Source organism: Antennarius striatus, chromosome 2 (genome assembly GCF_040054535.1).
Source record: "Antennarius striatus isolate MH-2024 chromosome 2, ASM4005453v1, whole genome shotgun sequence".
NCBI classification, from domain to species: domain Eukaryota; kingdom Metazoa; phylum Chordata; class Actinopteri; order Lophiiformes; family Antennariidae; genus Antennarius; species Antennarius striatus.
In genome coordinates this window covers 28,289,747-28,303,956 of record NC_090777.1, presented here as the reverse complement: position 1 = coordinate 28,303,956, position 14,210 = coordinate 28,289,747, and the positions used below count along the sequence as shown (strand labels likewise).

The 14,210-nt window shown below is 40.4% G+C and overlaps 1 protein-coding gene across 3 annotated transcripts in view; it reads right to left on the bottom strand.

Moving 5' to 3' along the window:
- LOC137612480 (sterile alpha motif domain-containing protein 10-like) overlaps positions 1 to 13,473 on the bottom strand; it is a 43,674-nt gene extending 30,201 nt beyond the window's left edge. For 2 of the 3 annotated variants that reach the window (XM_068341023.1, XM_068341031.1), the window contains exon 1: positions 672 to 751. In XM_068341023.1, the coding sequence (XP_068197124.1) occupies positions 672 to 732 (61 nt within the window). In that variant the 5' untranslated portion in view covers positions 733 to 751. Of the gene's footprint in view, positions 1 to 671; positions 752 to 13,164 lie in introns of those variants that run through there. The other variant, XM_068341038.1, reaches the window with a different exon arrangement.
- Between the last annotated feature and the right edge of the window lie 737 nt (positions 13,474 to 14,210).

Sequence of the window (14,210 nt, the reverse complement as noted above, 5' to 3'; positions counted from 1 at the left end):
GCAGAGCGTACTATTATAAATGTTTAAACAGTTATAAATGCATATGGAAAGAATTATAAAGGTTGGAGCAAATTGCATCCGGTTAATTTAATAATTTAATACTGTGGAAGGTCAAGACACTAAATGATCTCAATGTCCACACGAAACTTCACACCTCGACCGGCGGATTCACAATTTGACACGTCACAACACAACATTATCGGCTGTGAATACTGGGGTATAGATGCCATGAAATTACATATCATCCCTCAGCTTTGTGATCTAAAATGTAAATTATAATCTGTATTCGATTGGAAATACCCCAAAATGCTGAAAAATTAAACAAAAGTACATCACTTACTAGGCTGGGTCCAGCACTCTAAATATTTAGTGTCTATTTCTATGTTTCCCAACATAGAAATAACATTTTCCATTTTCTTTTAACTTAGCAACAAGGTCTTTGTAAACCACCAAACTAACTGTAAAAATTAACAGCAAGATTAATAGCAGGATGCATTTCAATAGGAAAATTAATCCTCTGATTTCAAGTGCAATGGAACCAAGATCATCAGCCAGATGGTCTACTAAATGAACTCTGAATTGATGAAAGTCATTAGTCAAACTGTTTTTATCATTATTCTTTTCCCTAAACCAATAATAAGTCAACACTTTTCATAATCGTGCTCACATACCTTCACTGACAGCCTGCAAGGCCGTCTGGCAGAGATCTAGAACAATTTGGACGGTTACCATAAAGAAGTCGGTCCTTACAGTCGACTCTCACATTGTGTGGAGATCAGAGAGGTTCGCCACACCCTGTCGAGGTTCAGATTGTCAGAGTGGACTCTGTACAACATTGCACTCACATAATGAGAGTGGACTGCAATTCATTGTGATTGTCACGTGCGGTCTGTGAATCGATGCGGTGCACTCACGCTGTGGCCCGGTGAGGGAACTGGATGTGGAGCACTTCAATCCCCCGATTCGCTATTGAGTTTCTTTAAACCGTGGATATCAGACGAGTGCCCTTCTTAGCTCGACATGTGTGCCGATGCTCGTCGACCTCTTTCACATGCCGGAGAAGAAATATTTTGAGAAATGTAATGTCACCAAAAACAACCTTTTGATTGCACAAAATGTACACTATTTTTCAAAACACACACAGGTTATTAAACACAAAGGGGTCTGCAAACAATGAAGTGAATAAATGACCGCTGTGAGAGCAGGTTGGAAAATATGCTCCACGCCATCCTTGCATCCAACAAAGAAACTAGAATGAGAGGATAAAGGAAAATAAAGCATGGTAAAAAAAAAAAAAAAGAGGAAATAGGCTTATGAAAGGGATGGTAAAAAAAAAGATAAAATTTAATTCTCCACAGAAGCTGAGAGGTAAACAGAGAGAAAAGAGCACAGGGGAAGAAAGAGAGGAGCTGGAAGAAGAGATGCACACTGGGAGAATGAAAAATTGCAGACAGGGAGTTTAGTTTGAAGATTTGTCTGAAGCGTGAATAATTAGAAGCAGCAGCTCTACAGCAGTGGTGCTGGTGGTGCTGGTGGTGCTGCTGGTGGTGGTGGTGGATGGAGTGTTGGCATTTTCTCTGTCAGTCGACTGAAAAATTTCTTGGTGCTTTTGAAGTTTTTCCAAGTTTGTTACTCCGGTGTGGTGTGATTCAGGATGGTGCTTCAAATCTTTCCCAAAAAAGGAGAGAAAGAAGAGAAAGGCGGGTTAAAGATGCAAAGGTCGCAGCGGGAGGCCGCGCAGATCTGCTTAGGCAATACCGCTGAGACAGGTGAGAGGAGGCTGGCAGCTCTGACACTGTTTGATCTGTTTCACCAAGATTTTATATATATATATATATATAAATATATATATATATATATATATAAATATATATATATATATATATATATATATATATATATATATATATATATATATATATATATATATGTGTGTGTGTGTATTAAAAAAAACTCCAACCACATCTCCTCTATGGCTTATTTTAACAAACACAGGATGGAAATCTTAAACTTTGCCTTTAAAGTGTAGTTTGACATTGAGAGATGGGATAAAACCCAGATGTCCTCAGCAGCAGCGTGTGTCTGCAGGCGAAGGGTGAAATACAGACGTGTTTTGAACAAGTCTTGTCCCAAACAAGAGGCAAATGACTTTACACCTGGGGCTCTCACCATCTCTCCCTGTCTCCGTACCCTCTCCCTGCAGTCCTTCATGCCTCTCTGTGACTCTGTAAGCATTCAGAGCTGTTTGGAGCTCTGTCTTCGTCTTAATTGCCCCGTTATCAGCTCCACTCCTGCACCATCACTTCGCCCAGGCGCTCTCTCTCTCTCTCTCAGATGGACATAGCAATTACTCCTCCTCTTACACTCACTTGTTCTTATTCGCTCACATGGTTTCCTGAGGTTGCAGTGTCTGCTATACACAGTAAGCACTTCGGGATGAAACGGGGGGGGGGGGTGAATCATAGGTCTTTGTGCACACATGCAGGCAAAATACACACATCAATAAACACAAAGTCCCAGCAGGAGCCACAAGACACAAAGGGATCGTCGACTTCTGTTTCCCTTTTAATCCTTTACCGCGAACACATTTCCTATCGTCATCTTCGTCTTTTTGTATTCTTATCCCTCTTTCTATGTTTGTCTTCCTGACTTTCTTAATGTCCCTTTTCTCAAAGAAATTTCAGCATTTTTAGAGAATATCTTCACCCATTCCCTATCTTATCTTTCTTTATGAGATTTATCAGCAGATAGATATATTTACTACCGTGTTGAAATATTCTTTTGATATTTCAATCAGCAGATACCAGCGACTCTAGCAAAAGGATTCATTCGGTTATTCACACCCGTCATGCTCATGTTGATTTTCCTACTATCACAGTTATCAGCTGGTCACATCTATCCATTGTCATGGTAACACACCCTCATCATCGGCCTATAATCTTACTATTGTTCCCTTTTGTTGTTTTATAAATATCACATAAATGTCATTTCTCTAGTTCATTTATGCTGCTGATTCAGTAACTTAATAATCCATCAGTTTCTACAGGGTTATCAGCCACCACCACCACCATCACTATCTGCACTACAAGGAGGGATATCTATCTTGCTGCTGTTGCAACACAGATGCCCTTGATGACCTCCATCTCTGTGAAGAGTCTATCAGCGCTGAATAATTTCACTGATCACCTCTTGTTATGATAAGCAATCATGTTTATTTCAACTACAAGTCTGTCTTGACTGAACGGTAGTTCTAGGATTTACAAGTATTTGACATGGATTACAGGATTAGTACTGAAACAATGAGGATTAATCAACATCAATGGTGACATTCGATTAATGGCTTTAAGGTAGATTTCATCTGCATTCATTTCCAGGTTTAAACATTTGTAATTTCCTCCTCGCATACACACACACACACACACACACACACACACACACACACACACACACACACACACACACACACACACACACACACACACACACACACACACACACACACACACACACACACACACACTTGCCAGCAGTATAATAATGTAAAAAGGCTAGAGTTAGCTTCCAAGACAATTTGATCATTGATGAACATAATTTTATTTTTTCCTGGTTTCTTTGTAAAAGCATTACTTATACTATATACTATTACTTATACTATATACTATTACTTATACTATATATATATATATATATATATATATATATATATATATATATATATATATATATATATATATATATATATATATATGGAGAGAGAGAGACGGAGCAGCATTAACATGAATAAAGCAGCAAATTAAAGAAATGCATGTGTTTTATGATTGTTTCATATTCGTGCTTTGATATTGTTTTCTAAAGCACAAAAACAATCCTGTGGGGAGGGATTGAGCTGCTGGATTTTGGATAAACTCAGCCATGATCACAGCTGGTTTTTGTAGTTCATGCAAAACCGGTGTTACGTCATGGGAACACGTTTTAGAAGACCTTTGGAAAATACCATTGTGACACTGAAACATCAAAACAAGCAGAGGTTGGCTAGAAAATATACATGCATAATATACGTAGAACATCAATGAATGTAATCATCTGACACCATGTTAATGTAATTATCCGATTTAAAAATGACTTCCTATAAGCACAAACTGAGGCAAATACATCACAGCACCATCAACGTCAGGTTTTCAGACATCATTCGCTCTTCATTGATAAGTCCCTTAGTGTTAACTTCTAATGATGCCAGATGTTTCTTAGGCAGCACAGGAAAACACACACACACACACACACACACACACACACATACACACACACATATCCATTGGGCTCGTCTAAGACATGCCAATTAATCAACCTCAGTGTGTGTCCCTGTCAACCCATGTGTACCTGCTTATTAAGGCTGACACTGACACTTTCCATGGTTTGAGTCACAGCTCTCTTCCCTCCATCTTTTCCTCTCCACTGAATCAGCTTCCTTATTATCACCCGACCACTCAGACAACTGCACACACATACGGACACACACACACACACACACACACACACACACACACACACACACACACACACACACACACACACACACACACACACACACACACACACACACACACACACACACACACACAAATCTTTACACACTCCAATTATCCCACAGACACATCATGTTAACAATGCGACATTAATAGCACATGCGTGGGCAAAAGCCTTTGACTCGCTTTTTTTCTCTTTCTATTTCAAACACACATACACGTCTGTGTGCGTTTCATTCCATATCAGGGACTGGTTTTAATACACTGGATGAGTTTCACTTCAATAATTAGAGAAAAAAAAATGAACAGCTTTATTGTTCAACTGTTAATTATTTCGGTTTCAGATTAACTGAACCTCTAAAACACTTGAAAAAGATTGGTCTCATCACTATTGAGCAATTTCAGAAACGTTTTCCTTCCCTTTTTTCATGACATGAAGATTCTTGAAATCCTAATCTATGACCTGCAGTCATTTTAATGCAGAGATGAAAATCCTTGTCTTTTGGCACCATTGGTGCAAAAATATCTGTGGCCACATGTGTGCATGGCTTTAGTTATGCACATACACAAGTGCATGTGTCTGATTGTGTGTGCTTGCTCCCTCCATGCAAGACCAAAAGCCTGAAAGCACCACTGACCTGATATATAGGGCAAGACTGAGACTCTGGGATGGAAGCTTAGTCCCTGCCCCCCACTAACTCTGACTGACAGCCCTGCAACCTTGGCCGACTCCTGCGACAATAGTTTGGTTTTGTTGTTAGTTCAACGTCTGTCATTCTGAGCTCGATGTAACACGTATTTCTGGGGCAAACTTCTAGGACAGTATCTCCACAGAACTGGAGAACAAGATACTGGAATCAGGACAATAATTTGCCTTGAAGGAGATAGATTAATGTGCTGACAAAGATGATATTTCTTTGACTTTAAAGTTTTCTTGAAGTTTTAAATGTCTCCAAATGCATTTCCATTGCTTTTCCTCTATTTAGTTAGGATACCACCCTGGGCAAATCCCAGTAGGAGGAGACCTGGAGTAGATTTAGGACATGCTGGAGGGATTAAATCTCTCGGATGGCTCAGGAACACCTTGGTGTGATGGTGGAGGCGACAAGGAGGAAGGAGGTTTGGGCTTCCCCCTCTGAGTCTACCGCCCCCCAGGACTCAAAGCCAGATAAGAAAGTGAATGAATACAAGATAGAAAAGGAAATTTTTGCGGACAGTTGGTGCACAGAGTCAGAGTCAAGTTTCCTACCACTTGATACAAGGAGGAGGAAAAACCCCCAAAGTAAATAATTGCATATTAGTATTAAGAAATCTAAAGTATTCATAAGTGGTTTTTGTAAATATCAAATAAGGTTTAGATTTGGCTAAAAGTCTGGGATTCAGATCGGTAAACAATCAAATAAAACCTCTCTAAAACGTGCTAAATGTTGTATGAGACTCATTCTGGCATCGTAGCTTCAATCTCTTTCTGAGAATGAATTATTTAACAGGAAGTGTAGGGGGGGGGCATATGAGGCGGTGGGTTACATGGAGGCAAAACGGAGTCCCTTCAGTTCACTGTCAAGGACATTTACTGGGCTGTGGCTGAGTCAGTCAGTTCATATTTGTGGCTGAAAAGCAGAAAATCAAATTAGATGTACATACAAACGGAAACCCGAACGTCAAATTAAACTACTCAGAAATATTCGTGCAGTTTGAGCCTGCTATAAATCCCTACAATATATATTCGCCACAGCGTGGGCCATTCCTTGATAGTGCCATATAGCTGTTATAAAGCTGCACTAGAGGTTCCCCTGGGCTCAGTTTAGAAGGGGAAAACTGAAAAGTTTGTGAAATGAAAGTCTAACATTTTAATCATGAAGAGAGTTTTTTAATGTAGCTCCAGAGAGATACACAATAGGGGATACAGCAGAGAGGAATACTGCAGAGTTGTAAAAAAATAAATAAATAAAAAAATAACAAAAATACATCCGAGAATGAAAAAAACAGGCAATGTGATGAATATGTGAGGAAAAAAAAAACAAAAAACAAAAAAAACAGCAGTTCTGGGAGAATGTTAGTTCCACGGGTTAAAGGGTGTCACGGAAAGTTGAGCTGCATTTTAACAACTCTGTCTCCCCTCACCTCAGCTGTGGAATTGACACGCTAACACTTGGCTGCCTATTGACATGGTAAATTGAGGGACCATTTGAGGAACCCTGTGACAGCCGGCTTCCATACTGTCACTATTACAACACTCATCAGGTGACACAGCAGGAGAGGAAAGAGACAGAGGAAAGTGCACAAAGGAGTGTGCTGCAGGAGGCAAGGAGTGTGGAGGTAGGACCGTTTTTTGACAGCGTGAAACCGTAAGGCTGGAGCAGAGAGGAAACACGAACATCGAAAAGGTTGAAGATGGGAAAAATGGAAAGCAAAAAGGATTTTCTATTTCTGGAAGTTGACCAATTGGTTTAAAAGGATTCTCAAACATATTAAATTTGAAAGTCACATGCACCAACAGTTTTGCATATGCATATAAACTAGTCACAGGTCACGCTCTAGAACGGCGAGAGGTAATGTAATTGCTTTTTTTTTTTTTTGCAGTGGATGAATGTGACCTGTGCTCCTGAGTCTACAAGGATATTTGCCTTGTTAGGATAGCTGGAGCCACTAGCCCTTTGGTTTAATGGGCAATCTGTAGCACAGGCTCCACTTCCTTCTGGCACACGATTGGACTGAAAGACTCTGAATTTACCCCATCACACAAGGCCACACTTAATTAGTCTGTTTGTTTAGCAGACTATAATGATGAAGATGGCAAGTGGGGGTGGTGGTGGTGGTGGTGGTGGTGGGGGTCTGCTCTTGTTGAATCTGCAGGCTGAAAAACATCTGGTCAAAGGATGAGACGGATGAAGGACGTTTGGTTGGGATCAGATTTCCTCGAGACAGATGGTAATAATGGACAGGAAACAATAGATGATATTCATAAAGGTAAATTGAATCATTATAATTCCCCCTAACACAATTAAGGCCCGAAATTGAAGTGGGAAAAAAAAATCCTTTATCTGAAAGGGTAAACCACAATGATGAAGTTGATTGAAGTTTGATGCATGAGGAACACTTTATGAAATTATACCTAATTAGTGCAATCCTTCAGAAAATTCACTTCTCTTTTTCATCCAGCTGTAACCCCCCCCCAAGCTTGCACACACACACACACACACACACACACACACACACACACACACACACACACACACACACACGCACACACAATGAAGGCTAATTAAAGGAAAGAAATTGGATATGGACCTGTGCGCGCTCTAATTCAGGGAGAGGAAGGAGGGTGCAAGGAGAAGGGAGGAGAGGGTGTGTGTGTGTGTGTGTGGGGGGGGGGGGGGTCAGACCTGGAAAAAGTGCACTGGATCAGAACGGTGAAGCCTTGTCATTTTTGTAAGTATTAAAGGGATGGCAAGGTTAGCAGCGAGTGCAAAATACATGAGACACTTGACGTGTGACGCTTCAGAACAGAAGCCAAAATCCAGCCGACTCTGCTGCTGCTAATCCACTGCTGATTTATACTAAAGCGGACTCTCCTTTCTCCTCTTTTACTACTTCATCAATCTCTCACAGGTCTATAGAGCCAGAGTGTAAATATTTATCTACTTAATCTTCCTTTGTCCATCTCACCACTGCACACCAGGTCAGAGGCTCTGACAAATCAATAACTCATTGGAAATGTTCTCCTCATCATTAAATTTCTCAGATGTCCAAGTCTGAATAAAATTGATTATGATGTTGTCATTAATACGAGCAGTCTTAAGTGCCTTCATCCAGTATTACACATTAGGATAATTAACGTTTATCGTAATTTTGATCTATTGTGCCAGAGCAATAATCTTCCAATTTTGATTGCGTTCCAGGAAAGGAGGGCAGTCCCTATAAATTAATAAGAAGGAGCAAAAAAAATTGAAAGTGGAACTCGTCTGTTTTCACGTACATTGTGTTGGGGAGCATTTTTATTTTTCCAGAGGGAGCTGCATGAAGTCTGATAAACTACATCAGCTGGTCTGAAGACTTCATGGTTGACAACTAAAAGCACAATGGGGGTGTGAAGCTGGACAGAGATGAACTTACAGGCCTCTGTAGAGAACATGGAAGGACTGGTGGAGCTTTATAGGTTCTGTATAAACATTTTAGGAGCCTCTGAGCTGCCAGAGGAGGGAGTGACATAGTGAAATCGACAACTATATAAATGGAGTGAGCCACCAAGGCTGTGGAATAGGACAGCCGACTGTTTTGCCAGCATCTTTTTTGCGGCAATCCACAACAGTGAGATCAAAAAATGAAGCTATAGTAGCAGTTAGACACAAACTGAAATTAGAAGAAAATCAACCAAAAGCATTCTAAAAATTGGGGCGCTCCTTACTCCATCCCATTTATTTGGGAACATAAATAATATTGCTGTTTTAATTTTATTATTATTTTCCAGCCCCGCTATGGTATATGCCTTATGATGTGCTATTTGAATGTTTTACTTCAAAGATTGGTTTTGTTGGGTATTGTTTTAATAATGTTACCATGTGAACACAGAGCTTTTTGAAGATAACAGATTCTCTGTGTTCAGCAAAAACAATAAATTAATTTAAATAAAAAAATAAATAAATAATATATATATATATATAATATATATAAAAGAGACCTAATTTTCTCCTTTTGTTGGTTTGTTTGGTGTAAATTAACAAATGGTAAAGACGGATGTTCCTTGTGTTGTTCTTGTTTAATTTCTTCTTCTGGCTTCTGACAGAAAATGTTTATACAGTTTATACGCTGATCTTTTTTAACAACTTTGACCAAACTGTCCACATATTTCCAGGCAAGGATCTGTCAAGACATTTAGAATTTCAGAAACACATCCTGTGTGGTATCTTCTCACTATTTATTCTTCTGTCAGTGAGGTTAGAATCCACCAGCTCAGGCTGAGTGCAGCTGTTGAGCTGCGGTGGATAAGAGCATTGATGATGGATGACTGGAGGGTACGTCTGCATATGTGTGTGTGTGTGTGTGTGTGTGTGTGTGTGTGTGAGAGAGAGAGTGTGTGTGTTCATGAGGATTCTCCATGCATTATATTGAGTGACACACTCCCTGCTGTGAGGTGCTAGGGGATGATGATGGACAGGGGGAAGAGGTTAACAGCTTGCGCTCTCTCTCATTCTCACACACTCTCTCTCACACACGCGCACACACACACTATATAACCCCGTGTGTCCCTTTAACAGCTGGGGTTAACACGATATTACCATATCACTTAACTACAAAGTCCAGAAGCACATTTGGTTCCACCATTTGCACCAAATGGACGTCGTCTCCAACAGGCAGTGGATCGCATGCCAGCAAGACAACAAAGGGGGTGTTTGTCTCCACCTCCCTCGCCCTCATCATCCTACCCACTGAGGTGCTGGCTCCTCTTCTGCTTCATCTGCATGTTCACACACACACACACACACACACACACACACACACACACATGCATGCACACACAAACATAAACACACACAAGCCAGAACACATGCAGACACTCACATACATACATATTAGATTTTTTTTCAGGCATACTGGGACCGCCCTGATGGAAAGAAGCGACGGTTTTACAGTCAACAGAGCACACGACTCTGTGACCTGATGAGAAAAAAGGGTGTGTGTGTGTGTGTGATTCAGAGGGGTTAACACCAGAGGGGTGTCATAGACAACACTGGTGATGTTAGTATATATTAAATAATTGTGGCGCAGATTTTCTTCCTTATTTCCTTTATTTCTGTGATTCCAGTTCACTGCAAAGAAAGAAGCCGATTCCACTCAATATTCTTTTATTTGGAAACGTCCAGCGTCCACAGCTGTATATCTGTTATTCACCATCCTCCTCACGTGTCCATCATGTAGGCAAAGAATAAACACCATCTACCCTCCTCCTGCAGACTGCCCACATCCGCCCTCAGAGAGAAAGACGGGGGTTGAGATAAATAAATTGGCTGTCTTTGGGTTTGGATCGAACTTCGTGCTCGTCTCCCTGCGGGCCTGTCAGCATGATGGTCAGCACATGGTGTGTATCCAGCAGAATACAGTACATGGAAACCATCCTGGCTGTCTTTGTACTACCTCAGTTGTTTGGATGGCCTACATGCTGAGCTGAGCAAAATCTGCCTTGCACGCATGCACACACACAAGCACGCACACACACACACACACACACACACACACACACACACACACACACACACACACTGAGTTGTCTCATGCCTTCTCTTGATGTCAATAGGAGGATGGAACACTCTACTTTCTCTCTTCCTTCTCTAAACAAAACAAAAAAGGATGTTTCCAACTGGACAATGGAGTAGCATCATTTGTGCGGCTGCTTATCTTGAATATAACAATACAACCAGATGTTCTGCGTGATCTAAGCAGAACATCTGAATTTTGTCCACCCTGAGTAGTCCAAAAATAGAGGAAACATAATTGTGTAGTGTTATTTGCTGCTCAGCCGGCAGGAAGAAGTGAGAGTAATTTTCTCAGCAATTTACATAAAGATTAGACGACAATGTCTATTACGGCGTTTAAATGTAGATGACAATTGCATTTTATGGAATTACAGGCCTGAAGCTGAAGTCCACCTAAAAGGAAATTACAAACTTCACATGAATGGATATGTGAACACGACCAGTAAACATATCCCACCTAAAATATTCACTAGTAATGTTCCCTGATGCTCCACAGTGAAATGTTTGATTTTAGGTTCCTCCAGGAAGAAATGGAGGGTCTGTGTGACCGGCTTTCATTTCCTTTAATTTCTTTTCTACCTCAGCATCAGTGGACGGGTATCCATTTCTTAATCAAATATATTACAACATTTTTAAAAGCTTGAAATCTCAGTCAGCCTCTTTAAAAATGTTGCTGCGCTCTAACATGCATCAAAAGGACAGATTGCATATTTGTTGCTCCGTGGTCCTTAACCTTATGTATCATCTTTAAATAGCGCTTCATCCTTTTTGGAGCAACAGTCTTTAAAGTTTCAGTGGCATAGCACAGTGTCACCCAAGGCACTCAGTAAATTAATGATGCTTAAGTAAACTATGGATTAATTATAGATAGCACAATGTGTTGCTAGGCATATATGCATAGCTGAGTGTCCTACCTGCAGCCGTGTTAATGAAGAGCTATCCCGTTCTAGCAGACAGAAGACACACGTTAAAAAAAATGCTTGGCACTACACAGACGCTGTAATGCATTATAGCCTCTGAGCATACACAATCTGATCTGAAGTTTGTTAGCACTTTGCTGAATGCAAACACCAGTCAGCCGAGACGGAGCAGCAGGACAAAAATAACAACAACCGTGCAAACAAGCCCAAAAAAAAAAAAAAAAAAAAGCTGACTTTAAACTTTTTATTCACAGTATATTAATGGATAATCAGCTCAGTCCCTGAGGCTGAGAACTGTGCAAGATTTCCCTAGAGGCTTAGAAACAAGCAGGATGGATGCAACTCATCTCGCAGTTTCATCTCTATTGTGATGCACAATTTTTCAACGTGTCACATTTGACAATTTGGTGCTTCTTCTTGGTTTGATAATGAAAAATGTTTTGGGGTTTTGGATATTCAGACAAAACAAAACACTTTAAAATGAAATTCTAGGCGTTCAGCGATGCCTGAAATTTTAAAGACAAACAATAAATCAATTATTGAAGAGTCTACAGTACATCTTGATCAGTCATGAATGGCTGCTTGCAGCCCTTTTCCACAAAAATGAAAAAGTAATAAATAGCGTGCATTTCATTGGACTTCAGCAGCTTCTTCAGATTTAAAGTTTAGACAATGTGAGAGTGTGAATTTGGATGTGGTTTTGTGTGTTTTACTGTCAAAATAACTCCTGAAATAAATAAGAAACAGTGTTGGAGAATCTGGAAGTTCAGCTCTTTCAATTTCATACTTATCAGATAAGTAATATATTTATGAATAAGTCTGGGAACAGAATTTTGCTCTTCATCTTTAGTGAGAAAAAACAATGAAGACCAAATAATGCTTCTTTTTTCTGAGCTGAATACTTGAGAAACAACAAAACTGTGTTTTCAGCAAAGTAAAGAATATATACCCTGTTTAAATGCAGTGAAAATTAAAAGTTTTCTTTTAATGCATCCTAGTTTCATTGGTTTTCCACTCCACTCTGTTACTGCATGAATCGAGGTTTCAGAGTGGATTATGTCAAAATCAAGTCACCCCTAGAGGAAAAAAAGAAATCACACTTGGTCTTCACACCTTCTGGGATGTTGTCAGACACATTCAGGTTAATGAAACTTCAAAAGGTCAAGCAAAATCTCATATCTCACATCCACATAGACAGCAGCTCACAATAAAGCCATGAAAAACAAACAAAAAACCTTTTTATAATTAATTTTCTTTCCAGGAACAGATTTTTTTTCTCCTTGTAATAATAAACACACATCCCTGGAGGAATATTATATTAACATACATCCTGGGTTTAAATATGACATATAGAAAACCACCTCCAAGAATTTTCAGGTCAGTGTGAACTCACTGAGTGTCAATTAAGTCCCAGTGTGAACGCCTGGGGGGGTTTTGGCGTGGAAGTGGAATAGAAAGCGCTCTTACCGTCCACTGCCATAGTCGGTCTCAGCGGGAACCTCTCCGTGGTGTTAGCGGGAGTCTCCCATTCTTCTGCCGGATGGATGGAATGAAAGAAGAGTGAGGATGAGGAGCGCGTCTTGCTCTCTCCAACTCGCTACGTGAGCATGGACGCGGTTCTCACTGAAACTGAAAAGAAACCGGGTTTAAAACCTCCCCGACAGTCGGTAAACGCTCATCCGTTGTCCGGGACGCCGGGACCGGTCCGATGCGTAACGGCTCCTCACGGATCTCCGCCCAACTCCCCGCACCTGACGAAAGGTCATCCCGCCCCGACACCAGCTGTTACCACACACAGGATGGATGGATGCTCTCTCTCTCTCTCTCTCTCTCTCTCTCTCTCTCTCTCTCTCTCTCTCTCTCTCTCTCTCTCTCTCTCTCTCTCTCTCTCTCTCTCTCTCTCTCTCTCTCTCTCTCTCTCTCTCTCTCTCTCTCTCTCTCTCTCTCTCTCTCTCTCTCTCTCTCTCTCTCTCTCTCTCTCTCTCTCTCTCTCTCTCTCTCTCTCTCTCTCTCTCTCTCTCTCTCTCAGACACGCCCACTTCTCCTTATTTGTTTATTTCTCATTTTGACTACCAAATAACACACAAGAACAATATTACTTCAAATATTAAATATTATAACTCCCAATAGGTTTTCTATTGATCATACAGGTTCCAGCCTGAGAAGACCACCTCCATCACCATTCCCTCTCCATCAAAACCACCCATAATTTATGTATTCATTTATTTATTTCATTTTTTAGGTTGTTGGTTTTTTTTCTTTAGTTCTAAGCTATTTCTCAAGCTGTCTAGACTTTCTATCTCTTTCATTTCCTCCCCAGAGAAAATTAAATCATGCATGTTGTCAATATCTTCCATGTTTGAGAATCTGTTGCTGATGCTGCTGTCAGCGGTGTCGACCAGTGAAGGGAAAAACTGTACAGACGATCTTTCTTTGCCGTCATATAGAAAATGAATTGATTTTGTCTTTTCTGGACGCTTCATATCAATATTTAGTCGTTGGCTGCATCCAAA